Source organism: Balaenoptera musculus, chromosome 4 (assembly GCF_009873245.2).
Source record: "Balaenoptera musculus isolate JJ_BM4_2016_0621 chromosome 4, mBalMus1.pri.v3, whole genome shotgun sequence".
In the NCBI taxonomy this organism is placed as follows: Eukaryota; Metazoa; Chordata; class Mammalia; order Artiodactyla; family Balaenopteridae; genus Balaenoptera; species Balaenoptera musculus.
Window position 1 is genome coordinate 89,370,661 of NC_045788.1, and position 27,588 is coordinate 89,398,248.

Here is a 27,588-nt window from a genome sequence, read left to right on the forward strand (position 1 = left end):
CGGAAGCTTCTGGGAGCGAGTGGGTGGGGGCGGAAAATTTTTTAAAAAGCGCGGGGCAAGCTAGAGGACCGAGTTGGCATTGAGCGGCACGGTGGTGTTAGCCCCGAAGCGGGACTGTGGCGGGTCCCGATGGACAACACCGCCTGCTTGAAGTCCTTGCTTCTGACCATTAGTCAGTATAAAGCAGTTAAGTCGGAAGCGAACGCCACCCAGCTTTTGCGGCACTTGGAGGTGAGGGCCTTCGGGGTGGCGGACGAGACGGGCTTCCTCGTAGCCTTCGTTCACTTGGTGGCCGGGATGTAGTGGTCTCAGCCTAGAAAACAAAGGACAGCTCGCTCCCTCCGCTGCCTTTTTGTATTGGTAAAGAAGGCTAATGATTGTCACCTTTGAATTCCCACCCTTCTCTATCCCGCCCCAAGCCCCTCCGCGTTCAGCTGACTGTAGCAAGGGATGAGTAACTACTGATAGCCCTAGAAAGAGGGAGGTTGAGACAAAAGGTTGGGGGATTTAGGCTGTATTTGGAGTTGGTAGAGGAAAGAGCTAGAGCTGTATCTTTTCCTTTGCTTCTTATGTTGGTTTTTCCATTGTAACAGATCCTTCTCAAAATGTACAGCAATTCTCGGAGGTGGAGGTCATGGGGAGTAACGATTAAAACTTGATTTACCCCTGTCACTAGGCAGTTTACAATCTGAACCTGTTGCTTACTGCTTTTATTTGAACTCATGTTGAACTCGGGCTTGAAAATTATTATTTCAACTTTCTCTGGATTAGGAAGCAATCTCCCTTACTAGTAATCACAAGTTTTCTTTACCAAAATTTATTGCTCAGTTTTTCAGTCCTAAAATGCTGAATTGTCACTTTTTCTGTTAGTTCCCAGTGATTTGCATCTGGAGTGTACTTATCTTATGCTAAAAGTTATAATCACAGCTTTCTGTGATCCTATTTGGTTTTAGGCTCTTAAACTCCTGTCATTTGTTATGCATTCAGGGAATTCCAACTAATAATGACCTCAGTTTAATAAAAAGTAATTAAGCTCAATCAAAGCTTATTTTAATTCTCTGTCGCAGCTTCTGTTAACATAAAATTGAACATAATTTTTAAATATACTATTTGTTTTATAAACCTTATGATAAAAGGCTAAATTACCAAAGGTTTGCAAAATACTACAGAGAAGGCAACAGTGAATGGCACAGCAACATCAGTCTTAGTTGTGACTGTAGTGCACTTACTGTGTGAGTTTTCTCAAGCTTTACTGGTGCTCCTCTTCTTACCACTTCAGGAGCTTATCTCAACACTTTTCTTTTTTCATTCATTACCTCAACAAATCCCTCCAAACCTAACAATGAAGGTGTTAGCTGTTAAATGCTAGGGCTTTGCTTCTCAATGAGGATAGAACAGTGCACTAGTGGACTCCAGAAGCCACAGAATAAGCAGAGCTGTCAGTTTTATTTAAGAATTTGGAGTTAAGAAATTTAGATTCTAATCTGAAACATTACCTCTCTTTGAGAGTAAACAGTTGTGTTGTGAATCTGAACAGGGTGTTATCATGAATTGAAAGAGACTTCAAAGAAATTTGAGGCTTGGACATTGGCTTCTTGGTACTGTGTTCCCAAAGTTTTCAAGAGGTTTACCAAAAATTCTTCTGCCATTTAATTGAGAGATAACGTACATACATTACATAAAGTGCATTAATCTTAAGTGAAGAGCTTGATAGTTTTTTTTAAACATAAGTGTACACTCAAGTAGCTACCACCTGTCATATGAGACAGAACGTTTCCAACACCCTATAAGTTTTTCCACTATCCCTAAAGTTTCAGTTAAGTGGGTTAATATGTACGTTTGTGTCTGGCTTCTTCCTCTCAGTATAATCTGTAAAATTTATTCATGTGGCCCATGTGCCAGTATTTCATTCTTTTTTTATTGCTATTTAGAATTCCATTGTACAGAGGTACCACAGTTTGTATATATCCTCCTGTTCATGAGCATCTGGGTTGTTTCCAGTTCTGGGTGGAATTATGAGTAACTCTGTTATAAACATTTTTACACATTTTTTTGTGGATGTATGTATTCATTTCTCTTATATACCTCGTAGTGTAATTGTTGGGTCTTAGGGTAAGTTTATGTTCAGTTCTGGTTGAAACACCAGTTTTCCACAAGTTATACTGATGTATCCTCCTACCAGCAATATGTGAATTTTGCTGTCATTCATCCACACCACTCCTTGGTGCTTTCAGATTTTTAACTTTTAACTCTTTTGGTTGACAGTATTAATGGTGAATGTTTTTCATGAGACCTCATGAGAGCAACCTCATGAGAGCAACATCTGAGGATACAAAGGGTGATAGATGGTTATCACGTGAACGATTATTCACTCTGCTATCCTGCTGCGCTTCTGCTGCACTATTTTTGTCTTCTTGCAGAACCTTAGCTTTGGATTTTTTTTATGATCAGCAGAGCTGAGCTGGTCTCTTTTTTTTTTTTTTATAAATTTATTTATTTATTTATGGCTGTGTTGGGTCTTTGTTGCTGTATGCGGGTTTGGGCTACTCTTCATTGCAGTGCGTAGGCTTCTCATTGTGGTGGCTTCTCTTGTTGCAGAGTACGGGCTCTAGGCACGCGGGCTTCAGTAGTTGTGGTACGCGAGCTCAGTAGTTGTGGCTTGCGGGCTCTAGAGCGCAGGCTCAGTAGTTGTGGTGCACTGGCTTAGTTGCTCCGCGGCACGTGGATCTTCCCAGACCAGGGCTCGAACCTGTGTCCCCTGCATTGGCAGACGGATTCCTAACCACTGCGCCACCAGGGAAGCCCTGGTCTCATTCTTGACGGTGTTTCACAGCACTAATCTTATGTAATGATTATGGAGCAGGGATTCAGGAACAGTGAATCCCAGTTGTACCGCTGTCTATTATGTGTGCCTCAGTTTACTCATCTGTAAAACAATTAGTACAGGTTTATTATGAAGCTGAAAGGAATTAACATACATAATGTACCTAGAACAATAGCTAGGCCAGAGTAAGTGCTAGAGTATTAGTTATTATTGAAATAAGTCCTATTTGCATTAAAACCTTCAATGTGTATGATTAAAGAGGAAAATATGCAAAGTGATTTTTTTTAATTTTACCTTATAATAAATAATTATTATATCTTAGAATACTTATGTTGTTGAAATACAGGTCCAGTCCTTAGGGAAATTGTATTTAAAGCAGAAAATGTCAATATTTTAGAGGGCTATCTGTATAAGCAGGCAAAAGGGCAATGCTCAGAAGGTTCTTTACCTCAAAATATTTACTCTCAGTATCTAATTTCACCTCTGGACCTGTTTTTTCAGTCTGATAGACTTTTACTTTAATGTTAAAATACATACTCTGTGGGAACAGATAGTCTGAACAGATAGTCTCTTATCAGCAAAGCTTTACAAGAAAGACTGACATCTGGGCAAGGGTATAAAAGGGATATAGAAAAGAAAGACAGAGGGATGCTAAAACAATTCTGATCATAGTCTTTTTTTAAAAAAGTCTTTTAAGAATAAAAACGTTTAGAACAGATTTAATCTAATCCTAAAGTAAATGATTTTTTTATCTTTATAGAAAAGATTTGCTTAATAATGAATAATATTCATAAAGCATTTTGAAAGTAAGTGGCTGTCTGACAGCTGTTCCCAGCCCTCATCCCAGCTTACCCTTCCCGGAGGTGGTGCTAGTAGGCGGTACGTTTATAGTGTTATGAGAGGAGTAAATAGTGAAATAACAAATAATAAAATTTTTTAATTCCTGACCTGCCTACTCAAAAAAATTTTTTTTAACTTCCTTCTTTGTGATCTGTAACTTCTGGGCTTAGGTACTGTCTGGTAGGGAGCAGAAGGAATAATCACATAGTTAATCCCATGAATAAGCCTTTGGATTTAGCTGCTTTACACTTTCCATTTGCCTCCCTCAAAGAAGGTGGAATTCATTTATTCAGTAAATATATTGGTAGTAGAATGTTGATTTGTAGTCTATGCCTTCATGGAGTGATCAGTGTAGTGGGGAGGATAAATTTTGCTAAGTTGGCAAAAGCTTGCTGACTTAGCAAATAAAAGTGTAATGTACTATAGGATAGTATAACAGGCAAACCTAACCTAGTTAGTGGAAGAGGATTAGAGAAAGCTTAGTGGAGGAAACAAAATTGAGACTGGAATGATTACATTAGTTAGTGAGTGAAGGGATAGGTGATCTTCTATGCAGAGGGAACAACATGTATGAATTTTCTAAATTGGGCAAGTGTGGCAATGGCACTTTGGAAGAACTGGATTTTTATTTGAAATGGAGAAGTGAAAATTGCCAATTCTTAACTAACTCGTTTTTTTTTTAATATTTTCTTTTTAAAAAAATTATTCTGTGTCCCTCATGATTTTTAAAGAGGGCTCTTTTTTGTTTTGTTTTGTTAATTTATTTTATTTATTTATTTTTGGCTGCGTTGGGTCTTCGTTGCTGCGCGCGGGCTTTCTCTAGTTGCGGTCAGTGGGGGCTACTCTTGGTTGCAGTGCGCGGGCTTCTCATTGCGGTAGCTTCTCTTGTTGTGGAGCATGGGCTCTAGGCGCACAGGCTTCAGTAGTTGTGGCACATAGGCTCAGTAGTTGTGGCACATGGGCTCAGTAGTTGTGGCTCGCGGGCTGTAGAGTGCAGGCTCAGTAGTTGTGGCACACGGGCTTAGTTGCTCTGCGGCATGTGGGGTCTTCCCCGACCAGGGCTCGAACCCATGTCCCCTGCATTGGCAGGCAGATTCTTAACCACTGCACCACCAGGGGAGCCCTAACTAGCACATTTTAATGACTCTTTTCTAGGTAATTTCTGGACAGAAGCTCACCCGATTGTTTACATCAAATCAGATACTACCAAGTGAATGCTTAAGTTGCCTTGTAGAGCTACTTGAAGACCCAAACATAAGTGCTTCACTGATCTTAAGTATCATCAGTTTGCTATCTCAACTAGGTAATGTATTTAGTTTCTCTTTTTTATTTTTTAGAAATTGTATGAATTTAATATTTTTTTAAAGGGCAGATTTAGTTATAGAATCTTTTGGAGAATGATTCACATTCAAAAGATTTCTTCATTGCAGGACCTCTCAGAACTATTTTGTATTGTGGATCTCTTGAAAAGGGAAAATTATATGCATCCTTTCTTAAGATTATTGGAACAAAGAATCTGAAGCATATCAAGGGTTCAGTGGTCTACAGAAAAGAATGTACCTTGGGAAATGCGGGCCTATTTTTGAATTTTAAAAAAAATGCATGTACATAATGTCAGTGTGAACTACAGCACTCTGGAAAGTCATAGCTAGTGATCAAAACATCATCCTTTTTTGATAGACTACACTGAACTTAGAACTAAGGCTAAAAATGCAAGTGTTACTTTTTCTATTTTTCCCTACCTTACCTTTAGTTTTAAAATTTTCATTCAGTGGTTACTTTTTTCTTGATTTGTGTTTGGGGGTGGAGGGGAGATATTTCTCTGTGTGATTATAAAATTAATACGTGCTTATTTTAAAAAAAAACAAAAAACCCAGTGATACAGAAGTGGTAACATAGAGCAGCATGTCCAGTAGATGATGAAAATGTTCTATATCTGTGTTGTCCAATATAATAGCCACCATGGTTAAATTTCTGAATTGGAAGGTATTTGTAAAGAAAATAGCCATATCATATTTGATATTTTTATATAATGGTAAATTTAATATGAAATAAATTTTAAATTATTATTTATGAAAATGATCTATCTTGTGTCATTTTATTTTAACTTACAGCTGTGGACAATGAAACCAGAGACTGTCTTCAGAATATGTACAGCCTGAATAGTGTGCTGGCAGGAGTGGTTTGTCGGAGCAGTACTTGCCACAGTGATTCAGTGTTTTTGCAGGTATGCACACCCACACAGTACTTTCCACTTAATGCTCATTCTTCCTTCCTTATTTTCAGATCAAAATTGATAGTATCTATTGTAAACTGCTTGCTTACAGTGTACTATATGCTGGTATAATACCACATGATTAGGCACAGTTCTCACCATTAATAAATTTAAAAGCTGGTTGGTCACACATGTACTACTATTTAAGAGTTTCTAAAGAAGAGAATTGTATTCACATCTAGCACTATAATTTAAGAAAAATCCAGATTATGGCTATTTTGACAGACTTATAAATACAGATGTCAGCATTTTGAGATGTAAGCTATTCATATTAAAATTGTAATTTGAGTTGGCACCTAGTCTCAATCTATTGAGGAAACATTCTACAAAAACTGAAGCTACAGATTTGGTATTATTTAGCATAGACTCAAAGCTCTTATACCCATAATATTTCTCAACATAATATGCCATCAGTTGTAAAAAAGAAAAACATTGCAAGTTAAACTGACGTGCAGTTTTAAAGATGGTAAAATAAGAAAAATATCTATCTTAGAATTGATAGAATATGTGTTTCAACTTGCATATAAGTTTAAGATGATTAAGTGAGCCAGGTTGATGACAAGATGCTGTTTGAGATAGAATATATAGAAATGTGTGAATCAGGAGATGAACTCTAAGGTCTCATTGTGTGTGTTTAAGATCTCATCACTTGTATGTGAAGATAGAACCTTTTTAAGATATGGAAAAGTTCTTGCTCTAAATGCCTCCTAAAATGGTTACATGCTCAGAATATGCACAGGAGTTCATTCTTGTGAGCACACAAATGTGTTTTTATATGTTTATATTCACTGCTATTTTCTTATTCTCAGTGCATTCAGCTTCTGCAGAGGTTAACATATAACGTCAAAATTTTGCATTCTGGTGCCAATATAGATGAATTAATTACATTCCTGATTGATCATATGTGAGTATGCAACCAAACATGTAACCAAATAATCTACTGGTTTAACTAAAACCGTGTAATAGTTCTATTTTTCTTAAATAAGTTTTTCCAGCTTTTTAAACTGAGTGAGCCTGATTCTTGTTTATTCCTCTTAGATGATTTCAAGGATCAAATGGTGTAAAGCAGCTTTAATTTTTATAACAAAAATTTATGAAATGAATTGATTGAGACAGAAAAACTTATTGAAGCTGAAAATTATGTTTATATTTAATCTTATTGACCGAAGAATATACTGATGAGATAGCACATGGTTACTCTGACAATTATTTCTATATTTGTATGCTGCAATTGAGTAGGATCATTTAGTTTCAAAACATGAAATAAATGATCAGTACTATTCAAAGCTTGGCAGTGTTCACATGTTAATCAGATTTTTCTTTGCTTAAAAAAAGGAAGGAATTTAAATGTGTAAATGACTATATAATTTTGAGTAATTTAGAAGGAACCTAATGTTTTTATCTTTTATTATTTTTCTTAAAACAACAGTCAGTCTTCTGAAGATGAGTTGACAATGCCTTGTCTAGGCTTATTGGCAAATCTTTGTCGGCACAATCTTTCTGTTCAAACGCACATAAAGACTTTGGTAAGAAGTTTATAAAATGTTTCTCTCTAGTTTTGTGGCGGGCTCTATGCTTAAAGAAAATTTTTTTCACCTTTTTCTTAAAAATTTTACAAGAATTATCCTGTGTTATCTAGCTGGCCCATCAAAGTTAACAAAGAATCATATTGACATATAAATAACTTGAAGTATTCCAGCCTTCATATATGTTTAATTAAAACAAGTTAAGAGTTAATAAAAATGTTAAATACTAAAAGTTTTTCTTCTCCGTAGCATCTCATTATTTGTCATATTGAATAATACAAGAAATGCTAAATTATTTTGTGTTGATAGAAGGGAGACACGGGGCTTCCCTGTTGGCACAGTGGTTGAGAATCCGCCTGCCAATTCAGGGGACACGGGTTCGAGCCCTGGTTTGGGAAGATCCCACATGCTGCGGAGCAACTAAGCTCGTGTGCCACAACTACTGAGCCTGCACTCTAGAGCCCGCGAGCCACAACTCCTGAAGCCCACGTGCCTAGAGCCTGTGCTCCGTAACAAGAGAAGCCACCGCAGTGAGAAGCCCCCGCTCACGGCAACTAGAGAAAAAGCCCATGCGCGGCAACGAAGACCCAGCGCAGCCATAAATAAATAAATAAATAAATAAATAAATTTATTTTTATTTATTTATTTGTTTGTTTGTTTAAAAAAGGGAGATACACCACTGGCAGTTACATTTACCGCAGTTTTGTATTTCCACAAAATCAATTACAGCTCTCCCAGAAAGATTTATGAGTAAGTGCCTAACATCACTACCAGTACTTGTGGTAAGTGAAGGCACTCAAGTAAGGTTAACTGAACCACTGTTAGAAATATATTAAATCAGGGAAGTTCATTGATTCTTTAAGGTGCTTTGTGAACAGTTCCCTTGCTATGCAATATTCATTATTACTTGTTTTAAATTAAATAATAGCTCATTTGTTCATGTGCTGGATTTTTCTGACCTGGTCTTATTTTGTTGGTGAAGGTTATTTTGAGCCATAGAACTGTTTGAGAAAGGTAAACATTTGCTCATAAACCCATGACTACACACTGCTCTTCACTTAGATTGTACCTGTCTATACTACTGTAAGCAATATGTAAAAGTATCATCTTACTCACTTCTTGAATGATCTCTTAAGTTGATAATAATGTTTAATAAAAGTTTACCTACTCTGTGTAAGATACACTTTCTAAAACAAAATGTAAGACTCAAAATTTTTTTTATTCTAATTTATTTAAAAATTTTTTTCTTCCTCAGAATAATGTGAAATCTTTTTATCGAACTCTTATAAGCTTCCTGGCCCATAGTAGTTTAACTGTGGTTGTGTTTGCACTTTCAATATTATCCAGTTTGACGTTAAACGAAGAGGTTGGGGAAAAGGTAAATTTTTTTTTTTTTTTTTTTTTTGCAATTTACGAAAATAATTCTGAAGTTTATATTCTCTGATACTTTAAAAGTCATTGAGACTCTTTGTTGAGTTTTAGGATGGTCAACTTAAATTTTTTTGTATAATATACTTTTCCTGATTTGTTTTTAAGCTGTTCCATGCTCGAAACATTCATCAGACTTTTCAACTAATATTTAATATTCTCATAAATGGTGATGGCACACTAACTAGAAAGTATTCAGTTGATCTACTGATGGATCTTCTTAAGAATCCTAAAATTGCAGATTATCTTATCAGGTATGGCTCTCTGACAAATTTTAGGGCTTTTTTTTTAAACCAAGATGTATTTGTAATAAACAAAACTGCCTTTTTAGATTTAGTAAACTTGGACTCTACTGATTCACAACAGACTAAAATCAAAATGTTTTCATGTGCTTTATTCCCATTCTTTTTGCTCTCCTGACTTGAAATGTAAAAGTATAACAAGGGTGTGTGTGTATGTTTCAGTCTTTGTCTTAGGTAAATAAGGTTGTGTCATTCTCCAAAATATACATATCTTGATTAATCTGTTTCAAAACCAGTTTTACATCTGAACAGTATGATTTATTTTATATATAAATCATTTTTAATGTATCAATTTCATAATTATCACTTGATGTATATTTTTATTTTGAACCTAGGTATGAACACTTTTCTTCATGTCTTAATCAAGTATTAGGCCTGCTTAATGGAAAGGATCCTGATTCTTCTTCAAAGGTATATAAAAACACAGCTTTTTGTTTTAAAGTTTTTAAAAACTATAACGTGCAGAAAAATCTAAGTGCATCGATCTCTGAACCTTTACAAAATGAACACAGCCGTATAACCAGTATCTAGAGCAAGAAACAGAACATTACCGATACTTTGGAACCCTCCTTGTATCTTCATAAACTGGCATAATCCCTTTGGAAAACTGTTTCACGGTGCCTGTTAAACACATGTACACCCTATGACACAGAGATTCCACTCCTAGCTATATAACCAAGAGAGACATTTCACCAAAAGACATGTAGAAAATGTTAAATAGAAAATGAAAGTTTAAAACTGGTACTATTTACAGAGCGGGAAAAGATATCTACAATACATATATTGAACAAAGGACTCTTATCTAAAGTATATCATTTAAAAATTTGTACCTATAAATGAGAAAAAACACTGAACCCAGTAGATAACCTGAGCAAAAAAAAAAACGAATTGGTCAATAAATATGAAATGGTTGCTCAACTTTATTAATCTTCAGGGAAATGCAAATTTAAATGGTAATGCAATACCAGTACATACCCACTGATGGTTAAAATTAAAAATGTGGATAATATCAAGCATAGATGAGAATGTAAAAAATGTAAAGAGAGTGTCGCTGTACTCATGGGGTGAAAATTGGTACAGCCATTTATGAAAACTGGTATTATCTACTAACATAAGACATATGCAACTATGACCCAGCAATTCCACTCTTAAATATTTACCCCAAAGAATCGAATACTTGTGTTCACCAAAAGACATGTACAAAACATAGCAGTACTGTTACCAATAGCCAAGAATTGTAAACAACCTAAATGCCATCAACAGTGGAAATAATCTGTGGTATATTTATACATTGGAATACTGTAAGCAGTGAGAATGTGTGAAATGCAGCTGCATGCGAAAATATGAATGAATCTCACTAAGATAATGCTAAGCTAAAGAAGCCAGATGTAAGAGTATACACTATAAGATTCTATTTATATATAAAGTTCCATGTGAGTTTTTAATATAAACTGGCAAGCCGATTGAAAAATTATACAGAAATGTAAAGATCCAAGAATAGCTAAGGTAAAATTAATCCCTGGTGTCAGAAATCTGATGTGGAGTAGTGGTTGGGGCATTGTCTGGGAGGGGACACAAGGGGATTCTGGAGTTTTAGTGGAATTCTCTTTCTTGACCTAGTTGCTAGTTATACAGGTGTATTCACTTTGAGGAAAACATCTAGCTTTGCAGTAGCAATTGATATGTTTACTTCCCTGTATGTTATACTTACAGAGAAAGTGTAAATGAGAAAGTATTTGCTTGTATGTGCAGAACGTATCTCTGGTAAGATAAATAAGAAACTGGTAATATTGTCTTTTGCTTCCAGAAAGTGTAGTTAAAGGTCAGGCTAGTACCTTTGACTTTTGACCAAAAGAATGTATTATCTATTCAAAAACAAGTACTACAATTTACATTTAAAAGAGAATAAGTCAAAGAGTTTATCATGTGTAACATAGTAAATGCTAATGGGCTGAATTCTGTTAAAAGCAGACACTATCAGGTTGATTAAAACACAAATCCCAATTGTATGCTGTTTACAAGAAACAGATGACGAAAGGTAGAAAATAAGTGAGTAGGCAAAGAGGTACCAATAATTTTTTTAAATTATAAGTTGGTAGTAAATGAAATACAGTAGAATTTAACTTAACAGCTAGTAAACAAGTTGATGTGGGATGCTATGTAATGGAATAAGGTTCGGTTATGAAGCAAGGAAGAAATGAAGTAGAATAGGGAGGCAGGCTAAGGGGCTGATTGCCGCACTGTGTAAACAGTATGGAAGAAGCCATCCTTAAGCTTTTAAAGCTGTGGGATGCCGCTTCTAAATACTATTCTAAAGTATGCTTTATAGCAGTTCTTAAATCTTAGCGTGATAGCAGGTATTCTTAATGACTAATTTTATTTTTTCATTTTTGAAACAACATGTTTGTGCTGAAAAAAAATTAAGTGCTGTAGAAGGTATATAAGATTAGTTGAAGTTGCCCTTTCTTCTTTGGCTCTCACAGTCCTGTTACTAGAAGTAACTACCATTAACAAATTTATTTGTAACCTTCTGGAACCTAGTGACACATTTTGAAAGATAATACTCGGAAAAATTGGAAGCAACTTTTAATTTTTATTTGATTTTCTTTAAAAATGTATATCATTTCCAGCTTCATTTTTTGGTTGCTTTGTGCATTCAAGGCTAATGAAATTGACATTTAATGAAGGCTTTATATTGCACAGGTTTTAGAATTACTTCTTGCGTTCTGTTCAGTGGCTCAGCTGCGCCACGTGCTTACGCAGATGATATTTGAACAACCTCCATCTGGCAGCACCATTCTGGGAAGCCGTTCTAAGTGTTTAGAACCTCCTGTAGCTCTACTTCGTTGGTCAAGCCAACCTTTGGATGGATCAGAAAACTGTTCTGTTTTAGCACTGGAGTTGTTCAAGGAAATATTTGAGGTACTAGAGTGATTAACAAATTGACTTTTCCACTTTTATGATTCTCAGTGAACAGTTTGTTTTGTAAAATGTTCATAATAAACTTCCAGTTGTTCATACACTTCAGGAAAACTTCTCAATTACTAAACTCCCTACCATTCAGCTACTGAATTTCTTTTTTCTGGCAAGGTCACAAATATTAGCGAGAATTTTGTTTGTTTGTTTTTTCACTAAATAGCTTATATATACTTCTTTCAGTATAACAAGTAAAGGTATTGACTAAGATTTGTATGGGTTGTTGGTGAATGACTGTGCTTCTTGCAGTAGTCACGTTCTGTCTCTCCATCTCAGTAGATACTGTCTACTGTCTTTATGGAATGGATATATAGAACATTGGATTAAGTCAGTTAAATGGAGTGGAGCATGCCAGGTACTTAGGATATAGACAGAAATCCTTTCCATAGAGGCCTTTACCTTCTGGTAGATTCTACTCTCTAGGTCATTTAGTATTCTGTACTATTCTCCCTGTTTTTATACCCATTCTGTCTACCCCAGTATCTTACTAGAATGTTTACCCTCTCATGACTGGATCCTGTGCACAAACCAAAATGTTTATGAGTGATTAAATATATTTGTTAAGGATTATGCACAAATTATTCTTTCTGTTTCATGTTGATCTTGACTGTTAACAGTCAGTTTTAGCATTTAAAAAGCGCTTTGAGATTCTTGATGGGAATTATTTGTGGTTGTAAAGTATTAAGACCAGTGTCTGTTATTATTGTAATTACATTTAGCAAATTCGGGATATTTGTTTTCAGTACATACTTTTAATTTAGAGTAATTTTTAAATCACAGATACGGTCCAATTTATAAAGTCTTGTTTGCATTCGATTAACCCAAAACCTTACTGTTCCATTTGAGAAAAAAGTCATCATAGCCCTCAAAACTGGATAAAAGGGTAGATTTTAAATGGGAGACACAGGTCAAAGAATTTTTGAAGTAATTACAGTTGACCCTTGAATAACATAAGTTTGAACTGCTTGGGTCCACTTATATTTGGATTTTTTTCAATAGTGAGTACTACAGTACTACACAATCCATGAGGTTGGTTGAATCCATGGATGTAGAACCACAGATACAGGAGGCCAGGGCCAACTAAGTTGTACTGAGACTTTCGACTGCATGGTGGGGTCAGCGTCCCTAACCCTCACATTGTTCAAGGATCACCTGTATAAGAAATTTAAAGAGTGTTGCAGTTCAGTGATGACCGTTTATGCATTCTGTATTCCATCTCTGTTTTTATTTTTAATCATTGGTGGTGGTTAATTCTCCAGGATGTCATAGATACTGCTAACTGTTCCTCAGCTGACCGTTTTGTGACCCTTCTGCTGCCTACATTCCTTGATCAGCTTCAGTTCACAGAACAAAATCTAGATGAGACCTTAATAAGGAAAAAATGTGAAAGGATGGTCAAGACCATTGAAGTTTTGTTAAATATCCTTCAGTATAAACATGGAAACTAAATAACTACTTATTTTCTTAGAATTGTATTTACTGCATTTTTGTCTTTATAATTTTGTCACTTCTCATGCTTGAATCTGTTCAGAATTACTGAACTAAAGTTTAAACTTACAGACCTGATATTCAAGGAAGAGTCTCTGAAAAAGTTATCTAGACTTTTTTTCCCCTTGTTTTTCTGTGTAAAACTTTTAAGCTAAAGAACATTTCCAGAAATGCTCTTTAAACTTGATCTGTACATTTTTATCATAATTTGAGATTAGGAGATATATTCTAAAATAACTACCCTGGTACTCTCTTTTGATGCAAATTGCTGTCCCTGGATGATGTGTGGTGCCATTCATTGATGGAGTGTATCAGAGAAGAAAGATTGGTAGTTATTATTTTAGCTTAGTTTTTTAGCTTGTGTTTTAAAAATTAACACCTCTATAAATGTTTCAGTAAAGATGACCTTACACTTGGTTATAAAAAAGATAACCTTGTATTTCAGAGCAACAAGAATTTGCTCAACTTTTTCCTGCCCTAGAGCAAACTCCGCATCTCTCTAATCTCTTCTCTGAGCTGCTGCTTCTTAATTTTCCTCTTTCTTGATGGCCGTGATTCTCAACTCTGGCTATGTATTAGAATCATCTGGAGAACATTTAAAAATACTGACTCTTGAACATTACTTCCAGCGATTCTGATTTAATTAAAGTAATGTGAAACCCTTGGATGGAGGAGTGTTTGTGATTGACTGTTTAAACTACCCAGGTGATTCTAACATGCAGCCAAAGTTGAAAGCCACTGCTGTAAAAACGCATGATTATTTTGCTTGACCTTAGAGATACTATCTGTAAAATATTCAGGCCTTCTCTCAGTGAATGGTACCAAACTTAACTCTTTTTAAATGATAGATATTCAAATTAACTACAGTACAGGAAGAGAAATTGAGGAATAACAAATGAGAAAATAACTTCCCTTATTTCAACAGGTATTTATTGAACCGTTGTGACACCTGTTAATAAAAAGCTAACATCCAGTAGAAAAGCAGATCCTTCCTCTGTTTTACCTCTGAGTCAGAAACTTTTGATGTCAGTCCCATCTCTTGCCACTTGTCAGTCACTTAAATGCTCTGAGCTCTAGTTTCCTAATCTGTCATTGAGCTAATGTAACAATAATTACACCAAATTGCAGGAACAAGAATAATTTGTATGAAATCATCCTAAAAGCTGTAAAGAGCTATAAAAATAGAAGGGTTTTTTTTTTTTTTGAGAATTTTTTGTGTTCCTTAACAAAACTTACCTCTGTGTGGAGATGATGCTCTAAAAATGCATATTGCAAAAATTCTGACGACTATCAAATGTACCACTCTGATAGAGCAACAATTTACATATGGCAAGATTGATCTGGGGTTTGGAACAAAGGTAGCAGATTCTGAATTGTGGTGAGTATATGAAATACAAATGGCAAAACAGTAATAAAAATCAAAAGATGTAATGATTCTCATTCCTTTTGGAGGATCATCCTTGGGTATGTTCTGTTAAGCCAAGGTGTAACAGAGAATTAACAAAAATATTTTCATGATGAATTTTTTAAAAATTCACTTAATTCATAGATAACATGCTTCTAAACAGAGGTATTAATATCTGTGATTTATTTTTCATTGTTTAGGTTTGTCTTATTTTAATTTGTTGTGATTCTCTAAGGGTCTTTTATACTTCTGAACATTTTTTTTCTAGTTCCTTTTTGACATTGCCTGAGTAATTATTTTTATATTCATTTAACTTTATATTTTGAAGTGAAAAAGCATGAAAAAACAGGGATCGTTTTTATTTCAAAGAAATCCATCACTGCTGAAGGTTTCTAATAACAAAGACAACTCTTCTTCTTTAGCATGTAAAGGCTTATGGTTAAATGTGGATTTTCACTGATAGTAATGAGATTATTTTATCCCTCTTCTCCCCCATGAATTAAGTCCATCTAACAAGTCTTTGCTGAGGACCTGCTAAATGCTGAACACTGATTTGTTCCAATTTCCATAAATGTCAAAACTGTCAATAATTACATTCCTCAAGAACAAGAATTATCTCTTTTTACTTTTTTGTACTCCTTTTCAATTACAAGGCTGAGAAAAACGGCTTAGTATAATTCATTCAGTAAATATTAGATATTCTTTATTGCCTGAGGTTGCCCTCTCTTGTTAATATTTTAGTGACAAGGCTAAGAATTAAATGAGTCATGTTGCCAATGCTGCTAGTAATTTCAAGCAGAAAGTTGAAGCCTGTTGGTATTTGAGATTAGAAAAAGAAACACTGTCTAAACTTAAACTGTTAATACTAGTTTGTTCTCTTTGGATCTTGGGTTATAAGGATGTTGGTCTCTGATATTTTTTTCTTCTCTTAAGAAACAATGCTTAATCTTCTTGAGGTTTAAGAACAAAGGTTTTGGGTTTTTATTTTCTTTAGATGTATGGACAGAAATAAGCTCTAAGCAATTTTTGAGTTATCTAAGTTAAATATGACTTATTTTTAAAGCAAACTTGCTGCTGATGTAATTTTGAAAACTCTTGATTTGATGAACAAACTTAAACAGTTGGTTCCTGGTATGGAAGTAAGCTTCTACAAAATCCTTCAGGTGAGTTTAAACTCTTCAAATATTGAAGTTGATTTATATATAAATGTTTCCTATTATATGTTTCTGTTGTAATATTCTTAATCTTTAGAAAATTAATGTTTTTCTTAGAACTGGCCATTGGAAGGAAGTTTAAAAATTGTTAATTGTCTCACATAACTATAATATTCTCACTACACGGTTATTTTACGTAGTTTCACAGGAATTGAACATAAGTGCTCCTGACTCTAATGTATGGGATGTTCATGATAGCGGAGCTTCCACAGCCTTTTCCTTTTTTGTGTCATATTTCCGGTTTCTTCATTTGTTTCTATTGGCATTGTGGTAGGGGGGAGTGGTATTTGTTCTGGGGTGTTTGTTTTTGTTTGGGGTTGATGAGGTAAGGTTTTAAGACAAGAGGGAGACTCCTGGAAGAAACGGACTTGATTGTGAGTGATAATAAAATTAGAGAGGTGTGCAGAAAATAGTTAACTTACAGATTTCAATAATAATAGTAGCTGAATAAGAGCTCTAGATGTTTGCCTTGATATCCACAAAACTTGGCTTATAACAGATATTTAACAAACGTGTGAATTAAGTTACTATAATTAACACAGATGTCTCCAGTGCCTGTATAGACACGGTAGAAGCCAAAACTGGATCCTTAGGCAGGGTCTACTTATACACTTTGAGAGCACAGTGCTTAGGAGATGGGGATTCAGATGCTGACTCCACCATTTCTTAGTCAGTGCAGACTTGAGCAAGTTACTTCACCTCTCTGAGCTCCAGTTTTCTTGACTACAAAGTAGAAATAATGATCCCTGTTGATGGGAGGAGTTATGAAGGGTTACCATGAGGGTTTTGGAGATAAAAGCCATCTCTGTAGTTCTGTGGCATTAGGTTATACTTGAGTACCTATAAAACACTTAACATTCTAAAATGTTTATAATTATAAAGGATTTATAGTTTAATATTTTTCTCTGATTTTATGTCAATAAAATTTTTTTTCAGAATAGATGATTTGAGGCTTAGTACTAATGTAAAATTTACTGACATGAAGGACTTATACTTTAAAGTATAATTGTTACATTCACTAAAATAAAATTTTTTATTGAGTTAATTTGAATTTTACTTTTATATTTTACTTTAATTTGGAAATGATTAGCCATTTGTTCTTCTAGCTAGTTTTTCTTTTAAATGGTAGCTAGAAAAATAAAACAATAACTCAAAACATCAGTCAGTTGTAGGTGATATTTAAATTACTCAAAGTATTTAAGACATGATTTTCATGGGCACAATAAAGCATTCAAAACCTTTGCCAGATTTTTTTAAGCCAACCTTACTATTGATTGTATAGACAGTTATAACAAGGTAAAGACTAACAAATACATTCAAACATCAGGTAGAAACACTTTCGAATTTGCCTAGAATTATTTTATGATTTAGGTCTATTTATTCACCTTACTCTTAAAGACCTGACGTTATTTATTCTTTCTGCCTTTTATTTTCTGGTTTCTGATTTACTTAGGATCCTCGCCTGATTACTCCCTTGGCTTTTGCTTTAACATCAGACAGTAGAGAACAAGTACAGTCTGGATTGGGAATGTTATTGGAAGCTGCTCCACTGCCAGATTTTCCTGCGTTAGTGTGAGTTATAATCATTTGCAGTGTATCTCTTGTGGTGCTGGAATACCCTGCCATGTTTCTTCAGTAGTCCTGAATATAGATAGATTGGAAAATTCGTGAATTGAAGACTTCATTGTAATAGTAATTTTTCAAGTGAAAAATGTTCTTCAGTTAAAAAAAAATTTGATTCCCACAATTCAAAAAGCCAGATGTATACTCAACTTAGGGAATAGCTAGATCCATCCAGGTGATTAAATGTATTATCCAGATGCTACGCCTCTCTGTCTCAACACCTCTTATTAACATAGTAGCTTCTGTGCTAAGCTTACATCCTACCAGTTTAGTTTCTCCATACAAAGAGTTTTTCTTTCCCAACCGTGTGAGTGATAAGTCTAAGCATCGCTTTCATTGACCAGATCTGGGTCGTTTACCAAGGAAGGGATTCCTAAAGAAAAAAATCTGTTATTATCAGAAGGTGGGATAATGGCCAGGCAGAATTATCTACTATGTTCATCTATTTTAAACATTAAGAGAATATTTGCAATTAGGTTTGAAAAAAATTCAGATTTTCAGTGCTGTCTGTAAACTAAATGGTTGACAAAATGTCTAGTAGGGTTCTACTTTAATTTTAATAAGTTTAGGTAGTCTATATGAATGAATTTGCAGAAGTGGTTTGAATGAACTGAGACAGTTGTTAAGTGGTAAGACATTCCTATATGCCAGGGGTCAGCAAACTCTAGACAGCAGGCAAGAGCTTATTTTTATAAATAAAATTTTTTGGAACAAAGCCACACCCATTCATTTGCATATTGTCTGTATTGTCTACATCTACATTTATGCTATGACGTTAGGGTTGGGTAGTTGTAACAGAGACTGTGGATCCTCAAACCTAAAATACTTAACTACCTTGTCCTTTAAGAAAAAGTTTGCCAACCTCTGCTATTTCTTTTAACTGACTGAGCAAACTCATTTTTCAGAATTAATAATTTAAGTAGTCATAAATTAAGAGATGAAGAACTGTGGAAAACACGACCTAGAGACCATGTAATTGAAATTCCTTTCATTTTATCATATTTTTTAACAACTAAATGGATAAATAGAGAGCTTCTCAAGTTACAAGGTAGACGTCTGTGAGGCTGCTTTATTTTGTGGTAGCTTGCGTCTTCAACTGTGGTAATCTGACATGAAGCAAAATCCCCCACGCTTCAGAGTAGAAAGCTTCAGCTTCACTGAAAGGTGGAGTTTCACCCAGTGTCTCTGTATGTGCAGCCTTCCTATCATTTCACTATGTCTTTGCCATCCCTCCCTGTCTTGTGTTGTATAACTTTCTCTTTGGACACTATCTCAGATGTCCACTTACGCTGTTTTATTTATGTCCATTTATGCCTATATTTACATTACCTTAGTTTAATAAGGTGCGTTTATATACTTGATGGGTAGGTAGGTGGATGTGTAGGTTGGTTTTTTGGAGTGTGTTTGTTTTATTTAAACATTTAACAAATGTTTAAATAAGGTGAGGGCCAGCTTGTGCCAGGCCTTCTTCTAGGCATTTTGAATATTGCAGTAAATGAGGGGACCTTCTGTCATGAGGTTTACAAAATGTTTCATAATGAGCATGTCACTATGGGTGGAAGGCCCGAGGAAGTGAGTCTGAACTGAGACCTGATGATAAGAAGGAGCCAGTGCTATGCAGATCTAGTGGGAAGAGTGTTCTAGGTAAAGGAACAACTGGTACAAAGGCCCCGAGGCAGGAACAAGATGGGATAAGTGGCAGGGGCAGAATGGAAGTCAGGTTGGTGAGAACATACTGACTGAGAAAGGGGAAGGGCAAAGGAAAAAGTAAAGGCCAGGTGATGTTGCCCATGGTTAGAAGGATGTTCTTACCAATACCAGTAACTTTGTATTTAATTTTTACAAGTAATCCACACTCAGAAACTAGTTCTAATGCCTCCAAACCAGAGGTGGAGTTGTCATTATAAAGGGTTGTGAGTAGAAAAGAGTTTCCTCTGGCAAATTTAGGATATTTACCCAAATCCTGCTTCATCATAGATTCCAGGATTATTTCAGAAATATTTGAAGACTTACACTCCCCAAAAGACCCATTCTCAATGAGTCCCTAATTGTGTACCAACTCTGCCTTTTGCTATATTTTTATATAATTATTTCTCTTTTTTTGATTCCCATTCAGACTTGGAGAAAGTATAGCAGCAAACAACACCTATAGACAACAGGAAACAGAACATATGCCCAGAAGAATGCCTTTGCAATCATTAAATCACAGTTTTCCAACATCAGTAAAATGTTTAACTCCTCCACTTTTGAAAGATAGAGTTCCTGGATTGAACATTGAGGAATTAATAGAGAAGCTTCAGTCTGGAGTTGTGGTGAGTGATAAATAGACATTATAAGTAGGATTCTGCCTGGAACATACCAACTAAATATCAACCCTTATTCTAACATTTATCTAAACAACTTTAGATGCAGATTTGATCATTGAAGCCTTATCTTTTACTATAAAAAGTAGCAGTATCCTGGAAAGTTTGGGAAGAGGAAAAAATCAGTCATAAAATTCCCACATTTTAACATGGCTATCATCTTCCCTTCGTCTCCCCGAACCAGCCCACCCTCCCACCACCCCCACGCCACCCCCGACTTGAATATACTTTAAATTCCCACGAGCGTATCAGATCTTACCCAGATATTCTTCTGCAATAGCCAGGTTAGTGAAATGTTTGTGACCTGCCTCATATGACATTAAGTTTCAGTGATTTAGTCTCACATTAGGCATTTATTTTTTTATTTTGTTGAGCGTTAACAATTTCTGATTTTTTAACTCTATTAAAACCCAGGTAAAGGATCAGAATAATGATGTGAGAATATCTGACATAATGGATGTATATGAGATGAAACTATCCACATTAGCCGTGAGTACAAGCTTATTTTAATTATGTGTAACAGTTAAGCTTTAAGAGATGTTTTCCAGTAAATGATGAAGATTAATGATATGTTTTCTTACAGTCCAAAGAAAGCAGGCTACAAGATCTCTTGGAAGCAAAAGCTCTGGCCCTTGCACAAGCTGATAGACTAATCGCTCAATATCGCTGTCAGAGAACTCAAGCTGAGACAGAGGTGTGTACAATATAAAGACACATCTGATTAGTAGAAAAATAAATGTAGTAAATAAAACGTACAAAATACTAGTTTTATTTTCATTATTCTGATTGAAGTAAATTGTCCTTAGCAGTTAACTACTACTCCCTCTGTCTCGAAACTGTCTCCCCTTTAATTTTGGTTACACAATTATCTTCTGATTTTTTTTTCCTACCCTAATGGATACTTTTTTCCTATATCCTTTTTTTCTACTCACCCCTTAAATGTTGAGTTTTCCAGGATTATGTTCTAATCCCTTTTCCCTTATTTAGGTGATTCATAGTTTCCAGTCATTACCAGAATGTTAATGCCCCCAATTTTTTATGCTGAGCCCAGATCCTTTTTCTCAAGCACTAAATGTCTCCTGTGTAGGTCCATTTAAATATACATCAAATACTTCAAACTCAGCAGAACCAATACTGAACTCATCACCCTCCCTTTTAAAAAATGTATTGTTTCTTATGTATTCCCTCTACTGTTCTTAAGAGTTTTCCAGACAAGAAACCTGGAAATCACACAGTTTACCTTCTATAGTTAGTCATTCACCAAGTTCAGTTGAATTCTACCTTCTAAATACTACTTTTTTTTGCATTGTCTCTATTCTTACCACTGTTTGCTACAGGTCAGATTCTTTTCATTTTTCACATGAATCACAGCAGAGCCTCTGATTAGTCTTCCTACCTTTCCTTCCTCTCAGCCACCCTCAACATACAGTCAAAGGCATCTTTCTTCTGTATTTACATCTACCCTCCCTTCTTCCTCCACAGTCATCCCTGAGGCAGTACTCTGGTTCCATTGCCCCTGTGCTGAATATCCTTCAGTGTCTCACCGTTTAGCTCAGAAGAGAGTTTAAGTTCCTTAGAACTTACTGCATTCTCTGCAGTCAGACATATTAGATTGCTTTGCAGTTTCTGAAACTTGACGTACTTTTCTGCTTTCTGTCCTTGCACTTGCTCTTCTGTGTCTGGAATACCTTTTCCTCTCTTTCTTTAACTTTTAATAATCCTTCAGATTTTAGTTTTAATACCTCCATTTCCCAGGAAGCTTTCTCTGGTCTTCTCCTTCCCACACTTCTGGTGATCCTCCCTCGCTGTGCTGCCCTCTTTATAGTACTTCTCACACTGTGTGAAAACTGTATGACCCCACTTCCACCCTTGATGTTGGGGAGCAGAGCTTGTCCTCTACCCCTCTAGACTGGCCTAATGATTAAATTGACAATAAGACAGATTTATTTGGTAAATCTTTTAAATTGCAGAAACTGAGCATATTATGTAAATGATAGTGTAAGAGTCTATTCCATTTCCTTTTAGGCACGGACACTTGCTAATATGTTGAGAGAAGTTGAGAGAAAAAATGAAGAGCTTGGTGTGTTGCTGAAGTCACAGCAGGTTGAATCAGAAAGAGCCCAGAGTGATATTGAGCATCTCTTTCAACATAATAGGAAGTTAGAGTCTGTGGCTGAAGAACACGAAGTACTGACAAAATCCTACATGGAACTTCTTCAGAGGTAAATTATAAAGTAAAAGTTTCTCTGTAAGGTTAGAATCTAGAATGAACACATGGCATTTCTCTTCTGTGTCCCTAAAATCTAATTCTGAGTATTCATATATTCTGATGACACTATAAGGTAAGTAGTTAGCAAGAAACTTATGTCATAGTGCAATGAAGTATTGCTTACTCAAACTCAGTATCACGGCTGGAAACAGAATACAGGTGTCTCTATTTCTTTCCAGTTGACTCTACTTCTTTCCTTTATTCATAGAATCATCAGTCATCTGGGATGTTAGCACCTCAAGGACAAGTTTCGTCCGTTTTGTTCACTGAGAAATCCCTAGGGCCTAGAACAGTGCGTGATACACATGGTTAGACACTCCATAAATAATTGTTGAATGACCTTAGTTGTCACAATTCATATCAGGTTGAACCATATGAATTAACCATTTCTGCAGATCAAAAGTGGTTGAATATTAACAGTTGTCATATAATTCAGCCTAATAGCATAGAAATTTGGGTGTTCGTGTTTAACTCACCTCTTAATTTGTAGTCAGTATTTCTCTTTGATGTCCTTGAATGTAGTTTACTTATATGTATGACTGTATCTGCAGAATAAATTCTTATAGGTGAACTGCTGGTTTAAAGGGTGAGTGCTTTTAAATTTTTGATTGATTGCCAAATTTCCCTCCAAAAAGGCTATGCCAATTTATATGCCCACCCACTAACAAAGTATGTGATTGATCGTTTTTCCTTCCCTTGACACTTTTTATCTTTTAAGCCAGTTTTAAAACTTATGAATTATAAGGAAGACGAGGAAGAGTTATGTACTTTCTACCAAACAATAAAAATAAAAACACTCTAGTTAACTTGTTTCTTTTTTTTCTTTATACTTTGACTGGTTAAGATTTGAAAAAATGTTCTTTCTCTGGTATTAATGTAGAGATGTAGAAATTTTTACCTTTGCAAGGTCCGTGTGCTTATTCTATTTGCCCATCAATAAAAATGAAGGATGGAAAATGTACAGCATCTAGAAAATTTGTGAGGACAAGGTGATTTTTAAACAGGATATTTTCCCCCAACAACTTTTTCTGAAGTCTGATTGTTAGAGGCAGCCCCGATAAAGTGGACTATTAGTGTTAAGTCAGGGTGTAAGAGAAAGTAGGCAGCGGTCCAAGAGAAAATGGGCTTTCTAGGACCTGTTAATGTTCCAGACAGTGATTGAGGGGTGGGCCCAGAAGTAAAACTCCAGCCTTGAGGGGCCAGGTGAGTAACAAATAAATGAAGCTGGCTGGGGAAGGTCATTTGTAATGGTAGGAATATCTAAAGGCATTCAAATTCAGAATTTTAAAAACTCTGTATGGGACTAGTAAAACACTTTACTGGCCACATTTGGCCAGTGCCACCAGTTTGTTTGTCTTTGTAGTTAGAGGCATGAAGAGAACATTTTATGCTTAAGATAGTTAGGTGTCAAAGTATTACTTTGGAAAGGATTCTTTTATGTGGTTACCTTGCAGGTAAAAATAAGCAGGACTGTAAGATGCAGAGCTATAGAGGCAAGAGAAATTTAGAATCCTCAACTACTTAATTCATTAACTTGACATTTTTACTTAAACATATATTATGCCCAAGAGGCCAGTGATGAAAGGTGCAAGTTTAATTTTTTTTAAAGACGTCATCCTTTTTATAGAAGGTGTTTCAGTTTCTGGACTTAACTATAAAGATAGAGGCATGTATTTTATAGCAAATTATGTAATGCAACGTTATCTGTAAATGAAGCTCTTCATCCATAAATATGACGTTAAAGCCCCACGTTTCCACTTCATAGTAATTTTTACCTCCTCAGTCAGCCAAAACATATCTTTATTATCTTTTAGAGTTATCTAACTCTGTTTATGTCCCGCTTGTTCATGCAGCCTTCCTCCTCTTCCTGCAGTATATGCAATTTGATAAGAAGAAACGGTAAAGAAGACACTGAGTTTCTTTTCTCCATCATATGTGTTCCTCCATAAAAATATCACCTCATCTCCTTGTCTTTTCAGGCATGAAACTGCTGAGAAGAAGAACAAAAATTTACAGGTCACGTGTGATTCTCTAAATAAACAAATTGAGAGTGTGAAAAAGTTGAATGAGTCACTCAAGCAACAAAATGAAAAGTAAAATCTCTAGTTCTTTATTCTAATTATTTTGGATTTTTCAAAAACAAAATGATTCCCTGTATATAGAACATTGCTTTTTATAGATAAACTTAATGGAATTATTACTTATTGTAGATATAAAGTGCATATTTGGCAGAAGTTAAGGGTGATTACCATTCTTCGGAATTTCCTCTTAAAATACTTGTTGGTGAGAAAAAGAAATGATATGATTCACTGATGTTTTCTTCTGTATTGTTTTATAACTTCAGAACTATTGCCCATCTAATAGAGAAAGAAGAACAGAGAAAAGAAGTACAGAACCAACTGGTAGACAGAGAATGTAAGCTAGCAAGTAAGTAGCTTATTTAACAAATTGTCTATATTTTAACATATCTTGTGTTGGAAGAAAATCAAAGCATGAGTGGTTTTTAGTTTGCTGTTTCATTATTTTCTACTTCTCTCATTTTTTTAAACCTTAAATCACATCTTAAACAGCTCTCCTTTTCTTTCCATAACATTTTACAAAGTAGTTTAGTTAGATTGATCAAATTGAAAAAGCAATACATTTTTTTGAAATCTAGGAGTTATTGGAAATGATTGCCCTTTTTAAAAATAAAAATTTTTTAAAGAATGTAACAGCAGGTGGCAGTGCTAGGTAACTTTTAGTTACTAGCTTCTTAATGGTAGTAGTTCTGAAATGATCCATAAAAACATTTTTGTTCTAACTCACTTGACTTAGAGCACAGACATCTACCTATATAATTTTTCATAGTTTTCTCTTGCCCTTTCTTTTCTAACCCTTAACTCTGAGGATTGTCCTTCCCCTCATTACTATATATTGTGTTTAGAACAGAGGAAGAGGGAAAGACATGGAGATTTGGCATTTTCTGTAGAATACTGGCATAGGAGAAGAGTTTCATGGTGTTTTTTATTCATCAAGTACTGTGTAACTTTTATTTCTAGCAAGATGTTCCTCTTCTTTCTAGTTGTCTCTTTTTTGCTCTTATATAACATAATAGCTTCTAAACCTTTTCAGGGTAATATCAGTATAGGACCTTTGAGTACAAAGCTGACTGTTTGTTTGTTTTAAGACCTGGCACAAAAAATAAAAGTACAAGAAGAAAAGATTGAAGTCTTAAAAAGAGAAACGGAAGATAAAGAAGAAGCCATTGGTGTCCTTAGAAAAGAATTAAATAGAACAGATCAAATAAGAAAAGAATTGAGCATTAAGGTAAGAATCTGTTGCATTCTCATTTGCAGTGAAATGAAAAAGTCTTATTTTGTGAAAAAGGTGAATTTGGATAAATTAATGTTCTGTTTCTTTAGTAATTTTGCTTAGAAGATAATATTAGAATCTCAAAGTGATTTGACAGTTGTTTGTTATGAGGGCTGTCACAGTGTGAAAACTTGTATTTCCTAAAATTATTACACATTAATTAAATGTATACTTTGTTACAGCACTTGCTGCTTTAAAGGGGGCAAAGGATACAGAAAGGGGTTCCCAGTTCTTAATGTCACATACAGGTAGCTACCTGTATATATATATATATAGCTGCATCTCTCTACTTATAGGGATGGTGATAACAATAATTGTAGTTCGTATTTGTTTAGAACTTTATAGTTTACATAGGACTCTTTGAAATGTTTTTCTTAATCTTCCTCCCTTTAACAAATATATTACTATATAAGTATTAATAAATATTTTCATCCTACAAATGAAACGGAATCTTGGGTTAAGTTACTTGCTCAGGGTTAGTCACATAGCTAAGTGAAACAGTAGTCTTATATGTTCTAAGGTCATTGCTCTTTCTACATTATCATGATTGCTTGAGTGTGGTAGCCATGAATAGTGCTTTCTGGACCATCTACCACCAGGAAGATGAGAACAGACCAAGATTAAAAAGACTGAACAACTATAGAGCATAAGTGACAGAAGAGGCATAAAATTTAATTCCACATTTACAGATATCCTGGTTCTGCCTTAATGTGTTTATCTTAATAGTAATTCTAAATAATAATATGTAGTATTTTCTGCAAAAGTCCAGCTGCTAGTATTGACTTAAAAAGACAAATTGAACGTGTCTCCCCAATTTGTATTATATTGTTTATCAACTACTGATCTTAAACTTACCGTATAATTGTTAACTAAAATATAATACATACCGTAATGTATCTTTTGATATGGTTGTCTTACAAATAAAAACAAAGGACATCTTAAAGCATGTTTCTGTGAAGAGAAAACACGCTAAGTTGTTTGTTTTCTTCAATTTCTCTCCCCCATGCCCCTTTTTTAGGCTTCCTCCCTAGAAGTTCAGAAGGCTCAGTTAGAAGGTCGTTTGGAAGAGAAAGAGTCCCTGGTGAAACTTCAGCAAGAGGAGTTGAACAAACACTCTCATATGATAGCAATGATCCACAGTTTAAGTGGTGGGAAAATAAGTCCAGAAACTGTGAATCTCAGTATATAGATATTATGTATTTATCTACTGGGAAGGTGGGGTAGGAAAGGTAATTTGTGACTCCAAAACAAGAGCAAATTATTATCTAATTATTAATTTAGTAAAGAACCTGATCTGATACATGTTTTTATTTGGTCTTAAAGTTTTACTTCTTGTTTCTGGATTTTATTGCTTAAAGCTTTCTTTGGTTTTTACTTCAGAATATTCTTCTTAGCCTCCATTACTGTTTTTTCTAAGGTGTTTTCTTTTTCCTTAGTTGCTTTCCACTCTCTTCTGCTTGTTTAATTTATTCTCATTTGTGATTAGATTTTTAAAATCAGATGTCAGTGAATGTATTTTTCCTTCTACTTTTATTGAGATATGATCAACACACAGTACTGTATGAGTTTAAGGTGTACAACATAATAATTTGACTTACATACATGATGAAATGGTGACCACAGTAGGTTTAGTGAACATCTGTCATCTCATAGAAACAACATCAAAGAAACAGAAAAAAAGTTTTTTTCCCTTGTAATGAGAAC

General features: G+C 34.9%; 1 protein-coding gene across 1 annotated transcript; it reads left to right on the plus strand.

Moving 5' to 3' along the window:
* CIP2A (cellular inhibitor of PP2A) lies at positions 1-27,588 on the plus strand. The gene is made up of 21 exons (XM_036850591.1): positions 1-231; positions 4,820-4,967; positions 5,779-5,891; positions 6,749-6,843; positions 7,369-7,465; positions 8,721-8,843; positions 9,002-9,147; positions 9,531-9,606; positions 11,899-12,117; positions 13,431-13,590; positions 14,896-15,037; positions 16,128-16,227; positions 17,732-17,850; positions 20,018-20,213; positions 20,679-20,753; positions 20,848-20,958; positions 22,290-22,486; positions 24,513-24,626; positions 24,878-24,960; positions 25,700-25,839; positions 26,903-27,588. Exons 1-21 carry the CDS (start codon positions 130-132, stop codon positions 27,071-27,073), a joined length of 2,727 nt encoding a protein of 908 aa, XP_036706486.1. The 5' UTR covers positions 1-129; the 3' UTR covers positions 27,074-27,588.